This window comes from Populus trichocarpa, chromosome 10 (assembly GCF_000002775.5).
Source record: "Populus trichocarpa isolate Nisqually-1 chromosome 10, P.trichocarpa_v4.1, whole genome shotgun sequence".
Lineage (NCBI taxonomy): Eukaryota > Viridiplantae > Streptophyta > Magnoliopsida > Malpighiales > Salicaceae > Populus > Populus trichocarpa.
In genome coordinates this window covers 9,956,013-9,974,411 of record NC_037294.2, presented here as the reverse complement: position 1 = coordinate 9,974,411, position 18,399 = coordinate 9,956,013, and the positions used below count along the sequence as shown (strand labels likewise).

The 18,399-nt window shown below is 30.5% G+C and overlaps 2 protein-coding genes across 2 annotated transcripts; one reads left to right on the top strand and one right to left on the bottom strand.

The window, feature by feature from the left end:
- The first annotated feature begins 4,394 nt into the window (after nucleotides 1-4,394).
- On the top strand, nucleotides 4,395-7,664 carry LOC18102476 (inorganic phosphate transporter 1-4). Its single transcript, XM_052456871.1, has 2 exons — nucleotides 4,395-4,759; nucleotides 5,857-7,664. Exon 2 carries the CDS (start codon nucleotides 5,865-5,867, stop codon nucleotides 7,428-7,430), a length of 1,566 nt encoding a protein of 521 aa, XP_052312831.1. The 5' UTR covers nucleotides 4,395-4,759; nucleotides 5,857-5,864; the 3' UTR covers nucleotides 7,431-7,664.
- Nucleotides 7,665-15,655: 7,991 nt separating this feature from the next.
- LOC18102475 (phosphoenolpyruvate carboxylase kinase 1) lies at nucleotides 15,656-17,167 on the bottom strand. The gene is made up of 2 exons (XM_006378277.3): nucleotides 16,121-17,167; nucleotides 15,656-15,984 (listed from the first exon to the last, which is right to left on the bottom strand). Exons 1-2 carry the CDS (start codon nucleotides 16,902-16,904, stop codon nucleotides 15,947-15,949), a joined length of 822 nt encoding a protein of 273 aa, XP_006378339.2. The 5' UTR covers nucleotides 16,905-17,167; the 3' UTR covers nucleotides 15,656-15,946.
- Between the last annotated feature and the right edge of the window lie 1,232 nt (nucleotides 17,168-18,399).

Below are 18,399 nucleotides of genomic sequence, written 5' to 3'. Positions count from 1 at the left end.
CAAAGATATCAGATTTTACTTGTCTTTGATCACTCATGTGATTTATTCCGGTCATTGTGAATGATTTTTTTTATTATTGTTTTGTTGATATTTTTTTAATGAAATGAGTGGTGTTATCATCATAATCTCACTGTTAGTATATATTTATTTTTTTTGTATTTTTCCTCTCTCCTCTATCACTTCTTTCTTTATTAAATCATGTCTGCAATAATTTTACATTGAAAGAGTCAATATGCCTATCATTTTTTTACTGTGCTAGAAACCAAAAAGACTCGAAATGGAACAGGTCACTAATTGTTTGTGCGAAACGAAATTATAAAAGAAGGGGACGGCATAGGGGCACTAATTCACAATGATTGGGGAAGCGGGAAAAGATAATTCTCCACTCGCAAGGCTGGTCGTACTTAATTTTTGGCCTAACAAAATGGATACATTCATTGCCTCTAAATTATATAAAATTTAATTTAATATAACCTGATTGATTTAATAGTTCTAAAAATAATTCAAACAATCAAAAAAAAAATAGTTTGATTCATAAAAATTCAAGACAACATTTTCTAAAAATAATTTGAAACAACAATATATTGAATCTATTCAGGTTAGCCATGTTTAACCTTTTAAATCTACGATCCAGATTATGAGATCATGATAATCTCATATAAAACAAATAAAAAAAATTTATAAAATTCAATTTTCAATCAACCTCATGTTAAAGAATAGAATTAAAAAAACAAAAAAAAAAGACCTGAATTAACCTGTCAAACTCGTGACCCGAGTCATGAGATCAGGATAACATCATAAAAGGTAAACAAAAAAAATGTTCAAGTCAACTTTGATTAATCTTTCAAACTCACGACCAGGGTTATGAAACTATGATAACCCCATAAAAAAACAAATCAAAACAAATTATGAAGTCTAATTTTCAATAAAATCATTGTTAAAGATTGAAAATGAAAAAAAAAATCAATGTAAGAGCAAGATACAATGAAACGACCTGAGTCTACTTAAGTTAACTCACAAATCACATGATCTGAGTCATAAGACCGGGATAACCTCATAGAAAACAAACCAAAATAAATCATGAAGTCTAATTCATAATCAACCCAATGTCAAAGTATACAACTAAAAAAAAATCAATTAAAAAAAGACAAAAAGACTCGAGTTAACTGGATTAAGTTGCTAAACCAGCGTCTTGAGTCATAAGATCGAGATAACCACATAGAAAGTAAGTCAAAATAAATTATAAAAGTTTAATTCTTAATCAACCTAATATTATAAAGGTTTAATTCCTTATGATTTTTCTATTTTATTTCACATGTAATATTAAAAAAATAAAATCGATAAATATAATTTTGAAAAAAATCATAAAAAAATAGAAATAGAAAAACTACGTGGGAAAATACCGTAGCAATCCACACTATTTTAAAGAGAAAAAAATTACAAAGCTAAATTTTTAACCAGCTAGATATTAAAAAAATAAAATTAACAAATATAATTTTGAAAAACAAAACAAAATAAAAAGAAAATAATATTGTAGCAATCCACATTAACAAGTTTTCTTACTCTTTGTAATTGGTATTTTTATCATTTACACTTATGATTTAGCACCAATTTTTTTATCTTAATTTTTTATATATATTTTTTTTAATTTTTCCTTTTTTATTCTTTACACTTTTATTTGAAAAAAAATATTATTTTTTATTCTTTACACTTTGAATATTTATTACCTTACATTTGGTCTATTTATATCATTTTTTTTATCTTTATGTTTTTGTAATTTATTTTTAGATTTTTTTCCTTACATTTTTTTTTTTGAAAAATTATTATACAAAGACTAAGAAAATAACATTTCACAATAGCAATTGTAATATTATTTTATTCTTCTGTTATATTAAAAATTAGTTTGAAAATTTATATGTTTTTATTAAGCTACATGATTTTTATTTACATGTTTTTAAAACAGTAGGAATTAGCAATTAATCCTATTGAGTGGCGGGTCTATCAATCATTTCCCGATCACATCACGGAGGATGTTCGCACTTTGCCTCGCACTACAATAGGATTGCTGGTAGCAATGTGCTCAAAACTTGAAAATGTTGATCCGTGTGGTTCTTTAATTTATAGATCATTGGTCGCATCTATACATACGGTCAGGTGCGTTTTTATGTGTAGTATAATTGTTTTTTAAAATGGTTTTTAGTTAGAAATATATTAAAAATATATTTTTTTATTTTTAAAAAATTATTTTGACATCAACCTATTAAAATAATATAAAAATATAAAAAAATTAATTTAAAATTAAAAAATATAAATATTTTCAATTCCTTTCAAAAACATCTTTAAAACAAAAAAAAAAAACACACCCATGTATTAGATATAAAAGCGCTGGTCAATATCCAAAAGTAACATCTCATTTATGCTCTCAATGGATTCACGACATCAATCAATACCGATAATTTCTACGTTTTATATTATTTGCAATCTCAAAAAACAAGATTACAAAAGATAAAACAGGAAGAGATGGTGATACACGTTTCACAGAAGCAAAGAAGAAGCTTCCCTTGTCTATTTCTTAGAAATGAAAAAAAGCTTTTTGGTTCATCGAGAAGAAGAAAGGAAAATCAGGATCTAGTCCGATTCGAAATTTATCATCGTATTTTTATTTTTTTTTTCCAATACGAAGGCCAATCTTATTGGTACCGGAGCTTATTGTGCTAATGTTGTAAGAGTTACTCCTCTTACTTAATTCTTTTGTACATGTTTTTAGACCCGGCCTGATAACCGGCACGGTCTAAGACCCGAGTTTCAGATTTTGACCGGGTCATCCGGGTCAATTCTTTTATTTTTAAATCAAAACAACGTCGTTTTAGTATAAAAAAAAAAACCAAAGTGAAATGAAAAAACTATGTAAAACTATGTTTTTGTATTTTCTAACACTCGAGTACACTGCGAGTAAGATTTTAAATTAATTTTTATTGTAAAAAAAATACATTAATATTACAAACATGTGTTTTATTGTATCATGTTTTGTTAATTGAATATTGTGAATATACTACTTATATTTAATAAAATAAATTTTAAAAATAGTTGAATCATGCAACTATGAAATAGTTGTTAATAATAATTAAATGCTAAAGTGTTAAGCCAGTATTATAGTTATGCAAATGTCTAACACACCCTTTTCTCTTGATTTTATATGTTTATACTTTTTTTATTATTTTTTTATCTTAGAGATCATTTTTTCTCATCTGAACAAACAATATTTTTATAAAAAATACATTACAAAAATACAATTTATTTATATCAAATATAAATGAAAAAAATAAATTATAAATTATAAAAATCTTTTAAAATATTATAACAATAAAAAATAATTAAAAATAACAATATTGAACAAAACAATTTTAAAAATAAGAGACAGAGGGTATTAGTTTAAATTAAAAAATTAATATAAACTAAAAAATACATACAAAAAAGGTAGGGTATTAATTAAAAGTTTTAAAAAAAAATTATAAAAAAAAGATCAAACCCTTATGCATGACCAACTACTCAAGCCCAAGATCATTTCGGCTTAGAAATCCAGGCTCAAAAACATGAGCTTTTATATATATATATATATATATATATATATATATTGCGCTTGCCTAAAAAGAGTGTTTAATATTATTATAAAAGTTATTTTTTAAGGTATTATTTTATTGAGAAATTTAATAGAATAATATTTTAAAAAATATATATTTTTATCATCAATAAATCAAAATAATTCAGAAAAAACACTGTTAAAAAAAACACTGCTTAAATGTTCTTTTGTACTTTTAAAACTTAAAAAAAAAAAATTAAATTGAAAAGTAAGAAAAACATATCTTAAAGTCTTGCTGAAATCAACCGCTAGCACTTCTTCCAAAAGGTTTAAAAAAAAAACACTATTGATTCGGAACCAAAGTACATGTCGTAAAGAACAAACGAGATAAATTATTTAGTAAATCTCAAGTAAAAAAACCTCGAATTTCCAAAATCCTCAACTAATCTTCCTATCCAAAAGTTCCTTCCTCCAACTACATAAGAAACTTAATATTTTTTTTTTTGTTAAAAAATTATAAAGTAAATGAAAAACTTAATTGATAATATTTTAATACTAATTAGAAACCCAAATAAAAATAGTGTTTTTTCAAATACTCAATAGTGTCATCACAAGGTCCAAAATTGGATTTGGTGGTAAATAAATTCGATCCCACGTATCACTGTTTTTTTTTTAAATAAAGAAATATGTATATAAAAAAAGAAATTTCTCATAATGCAGCCAGGAGGGATAAAGAACTGACAGAAGCTCTTAAGGTCATAAATAATAATAATAATAATAATAATAATAATAGTGAGAAAAAAAATCCGAAAGCAGAGAGGGTTCGTTGCAGTTAAATACGCAACTACCTCTCCATTCTATCCCTCCATCCCTTGCCTGCTCTCTCTCTTCTCTTCTCTTCTCTTCTCTCTCACAGAGTCATTAACTATACATAGAAGAGATATAGATAGATAGTACATTCCTTTGTGATTCTTTGCGATCACTTAAATCTCTCTCTCTCTCTCATTTCCAATCTCCCTCTCTCTCTAACTACTACTCTACGTAACGTTTGCTCTTCCATAATTCTCTTTCGTCCCTTGATTACTTATAATAAAAAGCAAAACCTAGCTAGCACCTCTCGTTGACATTAGGAGCGCTCATAATCCTTTTTTGTGCTGTTCTCTCTCTGCTGCACTTGAGGTATATGCTGCACTCTGTTTTCCACTTTTCTTCGTTAAATACTTTTTTTTTCCTGTTAATTAAGAGCATGGATGATTTTTACTTCAATTTTGTTATCTTAATTCACCCCCTTTTTTCTTTCTTGAAATTAGAAACAAGATAGATAGATACCCCTTTCTTTTCTAGCCTGATTGATCTTTTGATGGTAGAGAAGGAAGAGGAAGAAACCCCCTTCAAGTACTTTGTACAACAATGGCGATTTTTAGAGCATCTCCAAAGAAAAAGTTAAAATAGCATTTTTAAGTTAAATAATTATTCTTACATGTTAGTTCAAAGCTAAAATTTATTTAATATATTTTTATGTAAAAGAAAATTTTTAATTGAAGTTATATTAGACGGTTATTATTAATAAATAGTCATATTAATATTAAATATATTAAAATATAATTAATTTTTTTAAATGGTTTTTTTAATGGGAGTACGTATATAAAAAAAACGTTATATTTACACCATGTTATCAATTTAGCTTTTTTTTATTAAAAATGCTCTTAGTATTTTATTTTTTTTCAATTCACAGCTACGTATTTTTTAAAATTTTGAATTTTTTTGTTTAATTTATGTTTTAATATTATTATATTATTTTAATGTTATAATATCCAAAATAATTTTTTAAAAATAAAAAAATATATTTTAAATATATTTTTTTAAAAAAAAATATTTTAAAAAACATCTGTTATTAAAATATCGACACAATCAGGTACTGTACAATTTTTTTTACCCTTTAATTTCCGTTTTAAAGATTTGGTTGTTTTTCGTTTTCTTAATTGAATTTTCGCTGTTTTTATTGTTGTTTTTAATTTTCCTGCGTCAGTTCAGTTGTCGTAATGACGTGTGGCAGTGGACCTTACCTTTTGGAACATAATTAACACTTTCATGTCTTTTTCTCAAACCATCTTTGTTGGACACTCACATGTCTAATAGTTTCAAGTTTCAACAGGTTGAGTCAATGGTTCACTACACACAACTTCCAGAAGTGTTTTTTTTTTTTTTCCCTTCTGAAGTATTTATGTACGCTTTGTATGCCGAATTATTGATTGATATTTGTTCCATAAATCCAGGGAAAATCATGGCAAGGGAACAATTGCAGGTGCTTAATGCACTTGATGTGGCCAAAACACAATGGTACCATTTCACGGCAATAGTGATTGCTGGCATGGGGTTTTTCACTGATGCATACGATCTTTTTTGCATCTCCCTTGTGACCAAATTGCTGGGTCGGATATATTACTACCAACCAGGTTCTGATACTCCGGGAGCTTTACCTTCAAATGTGTCATCAGCTGTTAATGGTGTTGCATTCTGTGGTACCCTTTCTGGTCAGCTCTTCTTTGGCTGGCTTGGTGACAAAATGGGCAGAAAACGTGTCTATGGTATGACGTTGATGATCATGGTCATTTGCTCCATTGCTTCTGGCCTCTCTTTTGGCAAAAATCCTACCGCTGTTATGTCTACTCTTTGCTTCTTTCGCTTCTGGCTTGGATTTGGCATTGGTGGTGACTACCCACTTTCCGCTACAATCATGTCTGAGTATGCTAATAAAAAGACTCGCGGTGCTTTCATTGCTGCTGTTTTTGCCATGCAAGGTTTTGGAATCTTGGCTGGGGGGATGGTCGCTATTGTAATTTCTGCGGCTTTTAAGGCCCAGTTTCCTGCCCCAGCTTTTGAAGTTGATCCAGCTGGCTCTACTGTGCCTCAAGCTGATTATGCTTGGCGGATTATTGTGATGTTTGGTGCAATTCCAGCTGCTCTTACTTATTACTGGCGAATGAAGATGCCTGAAACTGCGCGTTACACTGCCTTGGTTGCGAAGAATGCTAAACAGGCTGCGTCTGACATGGCAAAAGTGCTTGAGGTTGAGTTGGAGTCAGAACAAGAGAAAATTGAGAAGATGTCACAGGAAAAGGGCAATGATTTTGGTCTTTTCTCTACACAATTTGCTCGTCGTCATGGACTCCACTTGCTTGGAACCACTACCACTTGGTTCTTGTTAGACATTGCATTCTACAGCCAGAATCTGTTTCAAAAGGACATTTTCAGTGCTATTGGGTGGATTCCTAAGCCCAAAACTATGAATGCCCTTGAAGAGGTCTTTAAAATTGCTAGAGCACAGACTTTAATTGCTCTTTGCAGCACGGTTCCGGGTTATTGGTTTACTGTTGCATTTATTGACAGGATTGGCAGGTTTGCAATTCAATTGATGGGATTCTTCTTCATGACAGTATTCATGTTTGCCTTGGCTATCCCTTACCATCATTGGACTCTGCCGGACCACCGAATTGGCTTCGTTGTGATATATTCACTCACTTTCTTCTTTGCCAATTTTGGTCCCAATGCCACCACATTTGTTGTTCCTGCAGAGATATTCCCAGCGAGATTGAGGTCTACTTGCCATGGTATATCAGCTGCATCTGGCAAAGCAGGGGCAATTGTGGGTGCATTCGGGTTCTTGTATGCTGCAGATGGTATCGGAGTGAGGAAGACTCTTATAGTTCTGGGTGTAATAAATTTCCTGGGAATGATTTTTACTTTCTTAGTACCTGAATCGAAGGGAAAATCACTCGAGGAAATGTCTGGTGAAGGTGAGCAAGAAAACGGATCCACGGCTGAGTCTAGGCAAACCGTTCCAGTTTAGTTAGGCTTTCATACTACGTGGTATCTTTGTATAATCTCAGGAAATTAGCGGAAGACGCAGGGATAAGCATGCTTATGAGCATAGTAAGCTCTCAGGGTTCTGCTTACTTTTCTAGCCGTGAATTAGCTGGTCTTAGTTGTAGGAAAAATAAGAAAAATTAGCTTTCTAGTGGCGTGATTCTCACTTTCCTGTACGGTTCCTATAGAATGAATCTCTATTTCACCGTTTACATAACTTTTCACACAAACTCATTATAGTATCGTATTCCTGCACTCTAATAACCTTTTTTAATTATTTTTCTCATGGCTCCTTGGTTTGCTAAGAGTACAGTGAAAACCCAATTCTTCTTGGTTGTTTTGCCCTCGTCTCTTCTTAGAACCAACAGGAAAGCATGTGATTTGTTTTTCTTTTCTGGGCACTTTCGTTGTTTTGCTTGCGGCATTTACTGGTAACATTCATTGTTCTCCGTTACCTTAGGTTGAGATGTGAAATTAGTTCGAAAATTAGGGACACTTTGTCAACCCTGTATGTGTAAATTGTTTCTGTTATTGCTTGCAGTGATGTATTCTGGGCTACTAATCCCTGCATGATTGATGTTAAAGGCAATTTGGTAGTTTAAAGGCAAAGTAATTTCTCCATGTTTCAAGAATTGGAGAAACACCCTTACAGCCACTACACTTCCTGAGGGGTACTAGGCAGCAAGCGGGGCATGAGCCTAGAACAGTCCCAACTTGATCAAATCTTTTCTTAATTAATCGAAACATTCATTGTTCAAGGTGCCTTTAGCATGCTTCATTAGCTAAATATCACTACGCTCCACCGAGAGCCCACCCCACAGAAGACAGGCATCTTTGAATCTGCTTTAACCTTGGCTTGTTGCTTCTGTCCCTGCTAGCTGTACTTTGATGCCATCCGTATCGCATTGTAACAAGCAGTAAAAGTCTAAAAGAAGTTTACATAGCTCGTCAGTGCACTTCATTTTCTCATAATCTTCTAAAGATTTGCATCTTTATCAGACTCTTAAGCAGAAACGTTACTTCATGAGCACATAACTACAATTTCCGCACTCCTTTTCTGTAACATTTGTGATTTTTCTCTTATACGATTTTGGATTCTGAATCGACCCAAAAGAATCCAAACTTGCATCAATTCTTCCTTCCACAGCCTTTTTAGCAACCAATGGAAAGCACGCCATTTTTTCTCTCGTTTCCACTGTTGTCTTGTCTGTGAATGTTCGGGAAAGTTTAGCTGGACTTGGCAAATTTGTTTGTTTCAAATTGAAGGGACCCCTTGATTAGACCCTTTACCTGCGCAGCTGTCCATGCCCAGCGCAATGACGAACTTGTACTCAACATGACAACGAATTTAAGTTGCTACTGACCAACTTGTAGAACAAAAAAGGAGTGCAGAATTTGTGGAGCGAAATCACAAGATGGACGATCGTTTTTGAAGGATTTTTTTTTTTTTGTTCTTTTTTCTTTTTCGTTTTGAAAAAAACTTTGTTTAGCAACTCTTGTGTAATGACGTTATCCTCCAAGAATAATAGATAATCTAGAGGCCTGTATTTATAAGTGTAGTTGTGGTTGTTTTTTAAATTATTTTTTATTCTAAAATGTATTAAAATAATATGTTTTTTTAAAAAAATTATTTTTTATATCAGTACATCAAAATTATTTGAAAATATAAAAAAATATTAATTTAAAACAAAGAAATTTTAAATTAAAATTTTTTTTAAAACATTTTAAAACACAAAAACAAACATGATATCGGCAGCTTGGCAAGTGTTTGGTCTTAAGGTTGCTAGTTGGATTTTTTAGTGGTTTGTATGCGCTATCCATCATGACTCATGCCACTTGCCGTAATGAATTAACTTCTGCTACAAGGTGTAATTAATTGAACTAAAATTTGTTTGGTATGTTTGAATCACAACCGCGAACGTCTTTTCTTAGAATCTCCAAATGAACAATTTTGATTACGCTATGCAAAAACTTTCCATTACAAATGAAACTCATAACCTTTATTAAGAAGTTCCAGAGGGCATATGTAGAGCCAAAGAGATTAGACAGCCTAACTAACTAACTAACTAACAGATGTCCTGGTTTGCCTCTGTTCAGTTAATGGTATTTATCTCAAAAGGAGAAAAACAACTACGAGGAGGGTTGGCACAGACAACTAGATTACGTTGGAAAAATTCGATAGGCTTTGGATTAAAAATGAGAAAGTTATCCCAATCATAAATTTCCATCATTATCAATAAATATATATATATTACAGAAAACTTAAAAGAGAGGATGATTTCACTATTCACCGCTTCATAAAATACTGTGCAAATCTATAGTGGTTTTCCTTTCTTTTGGTTTTCTTTTTCCAGTTTTATTTTTATATATTGTGTTGATTGAAGGTTGCTTTTTTTAGCTTGTTTTAATTTGATTTTTATAGAGTTATTGTGATATAAAAAATATTTTGATATTGAATTCATGGTTGGTTTTGTAAAAAACAAAATTAGCTTGATTGTTTGTGAAAAATTAAAAATATGGACGTAAAAATTGACAATAAGGTAAAAAAGTGGGGTTTATACTTTTTTGTTATTTTTTCTACAGTGTTTTTTTTTTTAGTCCTTTGAATTATTATTTTTTTTACGGTGTTTTGAAAAAAAATCAATTTCATCCTTACACATTGCGTTGCATTGATTAAGGATTAAATTTAATAATTTATTTTGATTTATTTTTTATAAGGTTATTATTGTGTAAAAAAACAATCCCCGCATTGAGTTGTTTGATTTTATAAAAAAAAAAATTGTTTTGATTGTTTGTAAAAAATGAAGATGAGTGGATCAAAATTGACAATGAGAGAAAAAAGGATGGTTGTTTTTCTTTTTTGTTATTATTCAAATCACGCTTTTTAAACTTTTTTGTCTTTGGAATTGTTTTGAATTTCTTTTTGGTCCTTTTGGTTTTTGTAATTTTTGTTTTTATCCACAACTTCATTTTGTTTATTTTTCAGTCTCTGAATTAAGAGAGAAGAAAATCAATGGAAAATAAAGAAAGAGAAAGAAAAGTTGATGCTTGGCCAAATCTCGACAATGAAACAAGTCCTTTTTTATGTTAACAAGTTCTATTTAACAAAAAAAAAGTTTTATTTATGTGTTTTTTCTTTTTTATCTTGTCATAAAAAGTATATTGGATCTAACAAAGAATTTTTTTCATATTTGATTTTCTATTTTTTCTTACCAATCTTAAGTTGAATTGATAAATTGTTTTTTTAAACATATAAGGTGTTTATTAAATGTTTTTATATAAGAATAGTTTGAAAATTAGTTTTTTGAATTCTAATATTATTTTTTTAAATAAAGGGATGCTGGCCTAAGCCTTGTAGGCCTACAAGTGTAGCCTTTTCAATTTATAAAAATGGTGCACTAGCCCACCCAAGCTCTTGACTTTCTTTAGTCTTTAAATTTTTCTCCTCTTCTATTTAAATTTAAATTCTATAAAATATTTTTAATTTTTAATTTTATTTTATCATTTTCTGAAAAATATCTATTTTCAGTGTCATATAATTAGATGAGAGATAAATTTGAAAAAAAAAATAGATTCAAGCATGTTCATGACTTGAGTGACGAGTTTTAAAAGCTAACTAAATTGATATGTTTTGATTAAAAATATGGTTATTTTAATATTATTCATTTAAATAAATTAATTAAAAAAATATTTGGGATATTATTAAATAAATATAAATCAATTTCTACTTTGTTATTCAATAAAAATATAACATATTTTTTTAATATTAAAAAACACTATTTTTTAACAACCATTAGTGATTTCTTTTTTTAAATTATATTCAATCAATTTCCTTCATATATCTATTTTTTTATTATATAATTATATAAAAAACTTAATTTTAAAAAATAAAGTTATTAAACTCGACTTGTACATGACTCCATGTGACGGGTAACCCATGTCAATAAAAAACACAATTATCTCTTGAAATTCTTTTGAGTTAAATCGGGTCGAATAATTTACATCATGCAAACTCCAATACTATTTATTTTGAAACATATACCATCGAAGAAGCCACGTCGCAAGGCCAAGTAAAATTAACAATAAGAATAGTAACTATGCTAACAAATTATTTTGTTTCGAGTGAAATTTAATTTTAATTTTTTTCTAAAAATATTAAAATATAATTTAATAAAAAAATTTAAATAACATAACACGGCACAAGATCAAGGTTTTTTATTTACATTTATTTCATAGTTTTCTAGTTTAGTCTTTGATTATAATTATGTCTATTTTTATCATTTATTAGTGTATATGATTATCTTTTAATTTTATTAAATAACCACGTCAAATTTTGGTTCACATCTCAATTTTTTCTTTTTTAAAAAAAAAACCTTAACAGCTCCGACACACATATATTTTCTTTAATGTTAAAATTAAGTTTCGATACGGTCCTAAATTTCCATTCCATACCTTTTTGAACTTGAGAGGAGGAACTCCAAAGTTTAAATATTATTTGGGTTCCGAAGACCAATTGGGTTGCATTTAAGCTCGCCAGCCATTGAAATGGACCGGCCTCAACGATAAGGAAATTGACTTAGGCTTCTGCCAAGCATCAAATTGGATCATATTTCTCTGGTCCAAAACAAAAACGGAGAACCACATTTTAAAGACTCTAATTGGGCTCTGGGCTGAACTGCCCGTATGTACAGAACCCCACTGTCTTTTTCAGGCCCCTCAAGAACCTAGGTCAGTAAGATCCAATTTGTTTTTATATTTTAAAAGTATTTTTAAAAAAATAATTTTGTTTTATTTTTTTAATTCAAATTAATATTTTTTAATTATTTTAATTTAATGATATTAAAAATAATTTTTTTAAAATATAAAAATATTATTCTAATCCTATTCGACAAGGGAAAGAGGTCGGGCGATATTAGGGTGCAAGTACCCACAATATGGATCTTGGAAGATGTCTCCTCTGCCTTGCACCCTTGGATGTGCCAAATTTCCCTCGATGCTGCTTCAATGATGCTAATACTTGGCCACCTCAGTCTGCCAAGTGACGTTCATTTCCCTCGAGTGGCATGAACTTGAGTATGACTAACGCGCTAAAAGAAGACACACAAAATAAGAAATTATTTTACATTCATGATTTTTTTTAAAAAAAGCGAATGTATTTGATTAAACCAAAAAAGAAAAGGAAAACTTAATTTCAATATGCACATGCCTTTCCTTTGTTACATACATATGTATGGACCATTTGGTATGGGATTTCAAATTCCCCCGTGAAAGCAATCTTGATTGTTTTTTTTTTTTTTTAAAGTATTGTTTTGTCACTAAATGTCAAATTTTAGAAGAAAAAAAATATATTTATCAAGGCATAATATTTGATAAACCTAAATTTAACAAGTTTAAAAAATCTCTTTAAAGCAAAAAAACACTCATAGTTTCAGATAATGTGCTCAAATCCTGCTTTCATGAGCTTAGCCTTATAAAATAGCCAAAAAAACATGACCTCAGTTTAGGAACAAAATCTAGTTTCTATATGCTTAATTTTATTTTATTTTACACGTTTAAATATATAAAAACTCTCTAAAAATCCACGGTAATATTACTAATATCAATGTTATATAAAAGGTAGTGTATAAATTGTTTTTAAGAATACAAATGACACGTCTATATTACTAATCTTAGGGCCAAAACATAAAATTGCTCAAGGTCGAGGCAGGGACAAAATTGTTTTTACAAGGGTCGAGGCATTGCCAGCCCTCTATTTTCACCACTGTTTCTATCTCTGTTATTTTCATCTCTCACAACTACATGGCTTAATTTCTTGTGGGCTCTTTGACATGCGGATTGATTTCAAGAAATGTTATTACTACTTGTTATTGCTAACAATGTAATAGCTATTGTCTAAGAAAGTGGTGTATGCACTTAATATAAAAAAATATTGCATACATAGAGAAATTATGTACATGGAAAAGTTTATAGTTGTGACTCTTGATAAATTTTTTTAAAAAAATGCATAGAGGTGTGTGTGTTGGTGTAAAATTAAACAAATTGAGAAAGTTAGGATTGAGTTGAGGCTTGAAAAGCTAGGTTTCTAGTTATTCGTGCATGACCCCGACATGCTCAATAGGCTATAAAGTTCACCCATCTTTGCCCAGCCAAAACAATTTATATAATTGATGTATGCAATGCATGCGTTAATGAATAGTCAACTTACCACCTTTAGTGTGTGTTTGGTATTGCGGTAGTGGTTGTTGTTGTGGTTTGAAAAAAGTAGTTTTATAAAAAGTACTTTTAATTGAGGTTGGTTTGAAAAAATAGGTGTTTGGTTAAAACTGTGGTTGAAATTGAGGTTGAAAAAAAGTAGTTTAATGTGTTTGGGTAAGAATGCTTTTGAAATTGAGGTTATAAAATAATTTTAAAAATATATATTAATATTGATAGTTTTAAATTTAAATATTATAGAATTAATTACTCATATTACATTATGAAATAAATAATACTTTATATAAAATATTTTTTATTATTCCATTAAACTATTTAATAATACAATTAAATAAAATATTATCATGTATAAAATTGATATTACAGTGCGAGTAAATTTAATTTACTTTATACTAGTTTTTCGGTAAAAATATATTGTTCATATCACAGTGCAAATAAATTTAATTTACTATAAACTATTTTTTTAAAAAAAATATTAATAAAATTAATACATAAAAAAAAAAAGTGTACCGTGTACACTGTGCATGTTAATTGCACTATTCAGTGAACAGTGCAATTAGCATGCACAGTGAATGGAAAGCATGATAAAAAAAATATTAATAAAATTAATACATACTAAAAAAAAAAATACATACTAAAAAAAAAAAAAAAGTGTACCGTGTACACTGTGCATGTTAATTGCACTGTTCAGTGAACAGTGCAATTAGCATGCACAGTGAATGGAAAGCATGATTTTCCTGCTTTTCATTTTTAACGTTTCAGCCGCAAAAAACACGTGGGACCCAGGCACAGTAAATCAAGTTTTTTCATTACCAAACGGCTGCCAACTGCGTTTTAATTAAAACGCAGCCGCAGCCGCGTAAACAAACGGACCCTTAAGCATTGTGTGTGTTTTACTCTAGTCTTTAATAGTGATCTTTTAAGGTATTCATGAATTTATTTAATGAAATTTTTTATATAATACCAGGAGTGTTATGATTGAGTGTGTTTGTTTTTTAAGTAGATTTGTGGCTATGGTTTTTTAAAAAATAAGTTTTAAAAAAGTGTTGTTAGCTGAGGTTAGTTGTATTTAGATACGTGTTTGGTAAAAATTGTGATTGAAACTTATGTGCAGCAAAAAATATATACTAACATGTTTGATAGTTGTGGGATTACGGTTGCTTTTCAAAATGCCTTTTACTTGAAAATGCATTAAAATAATATATTTTTATTTTTAAAAAATTATTTTTGATATCAGCGCATCAAAATAATATAAAAATACCAAAAAAATTTTAATTTGAAGTAAAGAAAAAAATAAAAAAAATTTAATTTTTTTCAAAAGCGCTTCTGAAACGCAAAAACAAACACTATTTTACAAAACTCAGTTAAAAAATATGTAAAAACTGCTTCACAAAAACTGCGTTTCAAACTTAATTTTTTAATGAGTCCCACAATATAAAATATAATTTTTACAGTTACCAAACACCTTGTTACGTTTTTTGCATCGCAAATACAAAAATAGATGCAAAACAAACGCAGTCTAAAACTAGAGTGTGAACTTGAGATCTCATTCTCTCTCTATCTCTCTCTCCTCTTACCCTTTATCTTTTTATGCTATCTCAGTTCTATAGTAATTGGATTTTTTTTTGTTTCTTGCGTCACCATTGGATATTCAAGAAAAATTTAGGTTGATTTTTGTTCATTATAATTCATTAAAGAGGAATTTGCATAGGACATGTGAAGTGACTAGCCGTTTAGGAATTATTTTTGTGAATTTTTCATACATCATCAAGGAAAATATAAAATCATAACTTCATATAAAAGATTTTTCTTTTATATATATATATATATATAAAAGAAAAATCTTTTATATGAAGTTATGATTTTATATTTTCCTTGATGATGTATGAAAAATTCACAAAAATAATTCAAAGCAATCAAGAAAGCTGTATCACAAAAGATTCTTAAATGATAAACAACAACTAACTACATTATAGAAAAACTCATAATCTCCAGTTTCATGCAACGATTCATTCATATATATAGAGTATCCTCCGTCAGTCCGTTGGTTAAACAAACAAACAAACAAACTTATAAATGGAAACTCCTTCCTCACAAGCCAGCTTCTTTACCTAATAAAAAATGAAAAAGAAAAGAAAAGGGATCCTCTTCATAAGTGAGAACCAATCCAGTAGGATGGATACTCGCCGGCGCTGCAGCAAATCTCTCTACGCCGTTCGTGCACTACCTATACTGTACAACACAAGCATGTCTACTCGTCTAAGCCCCCTGTTTCTTTTTTGGCCTTCATGTCAAATCAGCCACATTCGCTACCCATGGATGTCCTGCAAATAATTAAACACATGAAATCAAATTACTATAACAATTATCTGGATTCAAAGCCCAAAGATATTTAAACGATGAACATTTTGATGAGAATCTAACTCTTAAATACAAAATCTAATTTTTGTTTCTACTTACTTAGCACTTGTTCAGCAGAAAATCGCCTGGAAACATCTTTACAAAGTATCCTCCTTAAAAGATCCTTAACACTTGCTGACACAGACTGGAAAACTCTAGCAGGAAACCTCAAATTCCCCCTCAAAACCGCCTCAAAAATCTTATCCGCTGTTTCCCCGTAAAACGGCGGAAATCCAGCTAACATTATGTACAACACCACCCCAGCACTCCACACATCCACCTTCTTTCCATACTCTCTCCCCAACAAAACCTCAGGGGCCACGTAATACGGTGTCCCCACTACACCACTCACCATCTCCCCTTCCATTACAACCTCGGCAGATCCAAAGTCCGCCACCTTAATTGTATTCTCCTCGTCAAATAAGATGTTGTCAGGCTTGATGTCTCGATGAACGATGCCGTACGTATGACAGTGAGAGATGGCTTTCATCAGTTGAGTAAAAACCACTCTGGCTTCGTTCTCTGAAAGAACGCCATTGGTGATTATCAAATCGTGGAGGTCTTGATTAGAGCATAAGTCGATTACCATATGAAGGTGAGTTTCGTCCTCGTAGAGGTTGTGGAGTTGGATTATGTGGGGGTGAGGAGAAAGAAAGTGGAGGGTCTTGGGTTCTGTTAAGAGGCATTGCGAGTCAAGGGAGTCACCGGAGACGAGGCTCTTGACGATGGATTTGACAGCGAAATAGTCTCCGCTGGAGCGGGAGATGCATCGGAAAACAGTACCGAATCGTCCACGGCCGATCTCCTCGCAGATTTGGTAGTCTCTGTCGAGTGCTTCGCTCATTGTATCTGTTTTTTTGTTGTTTGCTCTGTTATGTCTCTGTTGCTGTTGTGATATACGCTGTAATCTTGTTCGGTGGTGTGTATCTTGGCTGTTAACGTTACTTAAGGAATGTTTGATAGAATATTCAGCGGAGCATGGATCTAACGGTTGGAAACAACAGTAACCGAAAGAGCCGTTGGATCAGAAACAGGTCTGTTAATAAAACGACGGATAAATCCTTTTCCTTTAGTGCATTGTTTGAACTGGACTGGAACTCTAGCTGTATGGGTTGTGACAGTTTTTTTATTTGAAAATATATTTAAATAATTTTTTTAAAATTTATTATTATATATATTCTAGTTTTCCTTTGCCGAAACGAAGTCTGGTTTTTACCGGACACATATTATGGATTTTTTTTATTAGCATTTGATACCTGCACGAATATAAATTGTAATATCCATGTTAAATTCGTAATTTAATTTGCACAATAAATTACCCTAAAAACTTGTACAAAAAGGAAGAAAGTAATACACCATGCTTGCTCTTCCATTATAAGAAATTAGGGGCGCTCGAATGTATGAAAAAAACATTCTTTGATTACATATCATATTTTTGGACCCACTGATGTTTAATCACATTAGAGACACCATGAAATTTCTTTCACAGTCAGTATGATTTGAGCCTTGGGATTCTCTTCGATGCAAGATAAGTGGGGGTATTCTAAATGCTATTTTTTTTAAAAAAAAAAATTATTTTTGAAAAAATTATTTTTTTTATTTTTAAATTATTTTAACATGTTAATATTAAAAATAAATTTTAAAAAATAAAAAAATTATTTTAATTTTTTTTTAAATAAAAAACATTTTAAAATACAGCTACAACCGAAATTCCAAACAAACTATAATTTCACAGTGAAAAGAATCGGCGAAATGAAACTTCAGGAGATACGAGGTTGTGCTTTTCACGACTCTTGGAGGAAGCAAGGGGTCGGGGGATCATAATTTGTGATTTAAAAGTTGGATTTGCTACGGAATCCGGACGATACAAGGTACAAAGGAAGGAAAGATCGATCACAAAGAAAATGCAAACGCCAGCTACCTCTTCGTTTCTTCGAAGAGCTACTTTCACGTACTCACTGTTCACCAAAACTTGTGATAGAATGTTGCAGTAGAGACAAATATATCGTGGGAAGCAAAGCAAAGCTCCCTTTCCGTTTCAATCAATTAATGAACATTCGGCCTTGAAACATTATCAATCTTCTTTAACCCCCCAAGCTCCTGCTAGCCCTTAAAAGAAAGAAATGGCACGGATGCAAAAACAGCAGAGAAATACGAATCGTTAGCCTTTATTTGCTTCCTTGGAGACGGCATGCCTACTGATTGCTGCCCAAATTCCAAGCAGAATGCATAAAAAAAATACTCTTACCCAGTATGGAAGTTAGCAAAAATTAGTTTTCATCATTAAACTTCGTTATCAGACTTGATTCGTTTTACAAACTGACTGCTAATACATCGAT